Below are 4861 nucleotides of genomic sequence, written 5' to 3'. Positions count from 1 at the left end.
TGAGGCGCTGGTCTGGGCAGCTGTGAGGATGCAGCCACTTGGCAACACGAGAACCAGGTTTGTGGGGAAGAGACCAGGTCAGTTTTGTGCCCGTTAGCCTGACAAGCTGTAGGCCACAGGAGGGGTCACTGGGGTGGAGGTGGCATGGCCTGTGCCTGCTGGGTGGAGGCCCGGCCGGGGACACTAGTCACAGTGGTGCCCTCTATGTAGACAGCAGTGAAGCTGGACCCAGGAGGGTGGAGGTCCCAGGGGAGCCCACTAGAGCAGGAGGAGGCTGGGTACAGTGGAGGAAGAGCCGAGTGAGTACACAGTACGGCCAGGAAGCCAGCTCTATATGCCACAGGGATTGAGGCCACAAATTCAGAGAAAGGGCTCCATGGAGCCTGCTCAGGAAGTAACCCTGCAAAGCAGAGTCCCAGGCGGCCACACAGCCCATCCATGTGAGGTCAGGCACTGCCAGGCCACAGGACATCCCTTCCCAGGTGGCCACACAGCCCATCCACGTGAAGTCAGGCAGTGCCGGGCCACAGGACATCCCTTCCCAGGTGGCCACACAGCCCATCCACGTGAGGTCAGGCACTGCCGGGCCACAGGACATCCCTTGTAGGCTCTCCTCAGCACAGCTGAAGGCCAGAGGGATGAGCAAAGGGCCAGGAACAAACAAGGGGCAAGGAAAGGGCCTGTGAGGACGCTGCCCAGCTCAACTGGCAGCACTGTCATCGCAGGGCCATGGCAGAGCACACCCCCACCTCCCCAGCAATCCCAGAGCAACACTGCAAGAACTCCCTGGTGGGCATCAGGTGTCAGAGAGAGAGCCTGCCAGCTGGGACCCAGTAACACCCCAAGGCAGGAACAGGAAGCAGCCTGGGCCCTGAGCCGTCCAAAACCCAGGCTGGTGTGCAGGTGGAAGGCACCCACACATCAGCGGGAGCTGCTTTGAGTGAAACCAGCCTCTGGACAGATGGAGCAGGTCTGTGGATCCCCCTGGGCTGTGTGTAACTGCAGGGCTCTGCATACCCCATGAGGAGTCATGGACAGCCAGGGCTGGCTGCTCCTCTGGGGACCCTCCCAGGGCAGAACCTTCCCGGGAGCAGTGTGGGAATGCAGGCCCAGGGCGGGAGATGCAGGCTATGCCCACTGGGAAGGGTGGTCCTAGGGCTGCCCCACCGAAGCTGATGCCTTGAGCCCAGAAAACCCAGCCCCTCCTAGGAACCAACCTGAGGCCCACTGTGCTGTCGCCCTGGTGCCCCTGAGGCTGGGAAGGCAGAGCTTGGTGTTGGGTGCTGCCCACATGGTTGTCTGTGTGCCACAGCCCCAGAGCAGTGTCCAAAACCCACAACCCTCGCCCCGCTCGTCCACGGAGCCCTCTCTATGCTTGAGCTGGTGCTTTTCAGAGGGCAAGCTGCCAGGCCGGGGCACACACCAAGTGAGAAGACAGACACAGACACGGACTCCACGTGGCAGCTTTGACAGCATATGATTTAAGAACTGCTCTCCCATCTTAGCAATGTCCCAGCGTGGCTGGAGCCACAGTCACTTCCTGGTCTTGGCCCAGAACTGTCGGTAGCGCTCCACATCAAAGTCATCGCTGAGCTCCTGTTCGTATTCCTTCGTCCGCTGGAGCTGAGCCTCACGCTTCCGCAGCCTGGCCCGGCGCTCCTCAGGAGTCAGGGTGTCCAGATCTACGGGCATCTGCAGGGGACAGACCAAGTTTCGTCCATGTGGACGGAGGGACCTTGGGAGCTACTGAGGTCACAGCCCAAGGCCTTCCCCTCAACTTGTGTCTTCCATCTTATGCTAGCTTAATTTTCAAACATTCTATTGGTCTCTCTCTTCAAAGCTTTCAATCTTTAAAATAAATTGTTCTGTGTCTTCCCCAGATTTGATGTTTATAAAAACACACAAGGCCAGGCACGGTGGCTCATGCCTGTAATCCCAGCACTTTGGGAGGGTGAGATGAGAGGACTGCTTGAGCCCAGAAGTTCAAGACCAGTCTGGGCAACACAGAGACCCCATCTCTTGTGTAAGAGCTAAAGAAAAAAAAAAAAAAGAGAGACCCCATCTCTACAAAAAAGTCTTTAAAAAAATTAGCAAAGCATGGTGGTATGCACCTGCAGTCCCGGCTACGGGAGAGGCTGAGGTGGGAGGACCACAAGAGCCTAGAGTCAGGGCTGCAGTGAGCCGAGACTGTGCCACTGCACTCCAGCCTGGTTGACAGAGCGAGACCCTGTCCCAAAAAATAAATTTAAAAATAAAAACACAGGCCAGGTGCGGTGGCTCACGCCTGTAATCCCAGCACTTTGGGAGGCCAAGGCGGGTGGATCATGAGGTCAAGAGATCGAGATCATCCTGGTCAACAAAGTGAAACCCCGTCTCTACTAAAAAATACAAAATTAGCTGGGCACAGTGGCACGTGCCTGTAGTCCCAGCTACTCGGGAGGCTGAGGCAGGAAAATTGCTTAAAGCAGGCAGGCAGAGGTTGCAGTGAGCCGAGATCATGCCACTGCACTCCAGCCTGGCGCCTGGCGAAAGAGTAAGACTCTGCCTCAAAAAAAACCAAAAAACAGAAAAACACACTAGTGGTGAGTCCTGTCTAATGCTGGTGCTGAGAGGCAGTTTGGGATTCACCCTCTTCCACTCCTCCAACAGCCACCTGCTCCCCCGACTCCTGTCATGCGGCACAGTGACCACAGCCACGTTCCCTCCTAAGGCGACTGGCCACTCGCACTCCCACCACAGCCCCACTCCAAGCCTGGCACCCGGAAGCACCTGTCAAGGAAAGCTTACCGCCAGCATGCGCCGCGGCTCCCTGTAGCGGATGTGGACGGTGGAGCCATCCTGCTTCACCAGCAGTACGGGGTAGAGGCGTGCATAGGCCTGGCGGCGCACACGAGCGAGTGAGGCCCTGCTGCTGTCGGCCCACCGGGAGGATGCATGCAGGCAGCGGAGCGTAGGCCCAGCGGCCTTCATGGCGCTGCATCTTAGCAGGCTGCAGATAAACATGCAAGCGCTGGTCAGCCGACACTGCCACAGCAGAGAGTCCCAACATGACTGAGGCTGGCCGTGATGGGGCACTGCCAGGCTACAGGAGACACTACCAGAGCTGGCACATGCCAGGATCAGCCTAGGGCTTTCCTGAGGAGCCGCAGGCTGTGGTCAGAGCCGCTCTGGCCCCTAGCCAGGAAGAGGCTGCCAGGCTGAGCAAGGGCATGAGGCTTCCAGCACAGGGGACAGTGGACAAGAGCTGGGACGAGGGAGGCTTAGAACTACCGTTTCCTGCTGAAGAGAGGGGTTCCCTGGGGTGCCCCTAACAGCGATCCCCAGGGACCTGAAAGTTCATGCTTACCCAAGCAGGCTGCCCACTGCCGCCATTCCTCCTCAGAGCCCCAGTGGCACGTGGCGGTGGTCAGTACAGGCCCTGGCGTGCAACCTGCTAGGCAGAGAATGGAGAGATCTTTTTTTAAAGGAAGGTTCTTCCACCTAATGGGTTCTCATCAAATCCCAACCCAGGATGTAGCCACAGACCCCAATATACCTCCAAGACACAAGCAATCTCCACGTCACTCACCAACCTCTCCCACTATCCCCTGCACTTCTCAGAACCGCCTGTAGTGGTGTTTCCAAAAGCAGAAGTTGGTCACTACTCCCAAAGATTCTGAGACAGTCTGCAGCAGGGCCTAGGCTGTCTGTTCTGGCCGTTACGGAGTCTGGGAAACCCCTCTGAATGGACTGCAGCCTCAAAAGTGGAGCTGGGCTCATGGCTCATGCCATGGTTTCTTTTTTTTTTTTTGAGATGGAGTCTCGCTCTGTCACCAGGCTGGAGGGCAGTGGTGCTGTCTCGGCTCGCTGCAACCTTCACCTCCCAGGTTCAAGCAATTAACCTGCCTCAGCCTCCCGAGTAGCTGGGACTACAGGTGCATGCCACCATGCCCAGCTAATTTTTGTATTTTTAGTAGAGACAGGGTTTCACCATGTTGGCCAGGATGGTCTCAATCTCCTGATCTCATGATGCCCACCTTGGCCTTCCAAAGTGCCGGGATTACAGGCGTGAGCCGCCACGTCCAGCTCATGCCTTGCTTTCTAAGGTCATTGCTAGTTTTCATAAACACCCAGTGAGGTGAGGATCGTCATGCTTGCTTACAGGAGAATGGAGGCCCAGGGCTGCTTTGCTGTGACCTGGATTCCCATGGGAGGCTGGGCTGTGGTGTCCGAGGTAAAAGCCCAGTTTCCAATACTCAGATTCCAGGAGATGAGGCTGCACGGAGGCCGAGCGCCCAGCTTCCTCGGGCGTACCCCCTATCCCTCACACCAACGAAGGACCTGAAGACAGGTCCTGCTGCATCTAAAATGGAAATCCTGCTCCGTGTCCTATGCCCACATCCCTCTCTCTCGTTTTCACCAGCACAGGAGCCTGCGGCTGGTCCAGGAGGGTCTTCGGGGGAAGCTCCCTCTCCCTTCCCGCTAGACCCCACGGGGACAAGGGCCCAGGACAGATGCAGCCCCCTGTCCCCTTCCCTGCCTCCCTCCCTCCCGACTCCACGGGGAGAGGGGCCCAGGACAAGCACAGCGCCCGTTTCTGCTCCCGGCCACACGAGGTGTCAACCTGCGGCCGCCTCTGTCGCTGCGGAGGGGCCTGAGGACAGGCGGTCCAGACTTCCAGGTAGGAAACTAAGGCAAGGACGAAGACACGCGTGAGGTCACGGCACACTCACCGCCTTGCACGCTGCGGCGCGCAGCCCACGACGTCACTGGCAGACGCCGTGTCGCGCAGTATGACGTTTCCCACGGCGGGGCGGGGCAAAAGTGGGCGAGGCAGGAAGATATACCCCCCACTGGGCGGGGCCGGCGCTGTGTGACGCAA

General features: G+C 58.3%; 1 protein-coding gene across 10 annotated transcripts; it reads right to left on the bottom strand.

Moving 5' to 3' along the window:
• Positions 1 to 1460: 1460 nt before the first annotated feature.
• On the bottom strand, positions 1461 to 4750 carry MRPL55 (mitochondrial ribosomal protein L55). 10 transcript variants are annotated; one of them, XM_012472680.2, is made up of 5 exons: positions 4604 to 4718; positions 4142 to 4342; positions 3347 to 3430; positions 2788 to 2989; positions 1461 to 1692 (listed from the first exon to the last, which is right to left on the bottom strand). In XM_012472680.2, exons 3-5 carry the CDS (start codon positions 3370 to 3372, stop codon positions 1534 to 1536), a joined length of 387 nt encoding a protein of 128 aa, XP_012328103.2. In that variant the 5' UTR covers positions 3373 to 3430; positions 4142 to 4342; positions 4604 to 4718; the 3' UTR covers positions 1461 to 1533. The 10 variants fall into 10 exon arrangements, with proteins under 10 accessions (XP_012328103.2, XP_012328100.2, XP_012328109.2 ...); XM_012472677.2 differs by lacking the exon at positions 4142 to 4342 and having other exon boundaries at positions 4604 to 4750; XM_012472686.2 differs by lacking the exon at positions 4142 to 4342 and having other exon boundaries at positions 4713 to 4750.
• Positions 4751 to 4861: the final 111 nt, after the last annotated feature.

This window comes from Aotus nancymaae, unplaced genomic scaffold (assembly GCF_030222135.1).
Source record: "Aotus nancymaae isolate 86718 unplaced genomic scaffold, 86718_ANA_hifiasm-v0.15.2.pri h1tg000032l_0, whole genome shotgun sequence".
NCBI lineage: Eukaryota > Metazoa > Chordata > Mammalia > Primates > Aotidae > Aotus > Aotus nancymaae.
This window is presented reverse-complemented; position numbering and strand designations above follow the sequence as displayed.

Excerpts from the sequence above, each read along its gene's own strand:
- MRPL55 (XM_012472677.2), bottom strand. The coding sequence starts at position 3,372 with ATGGCGGCAGTGGGCAGCCTGCTTGG. Across the intron at positions 2,990-3,346 it reads GCAGTGGGCAGCCTGCTTGG|CCTGCTAAGATGCAGCGCCA; the intron begins GTAAGCATGAAC and ends GTTTATCTGCAG. Across the intron at positions 1,693-2,787 it reads AGCCGCGGCGCATGCTGGCG|ATGCCCGTAGATCTGGACAC; the intron begins GTAAGCTTTCCT and ends TGTCCCCTGCAG.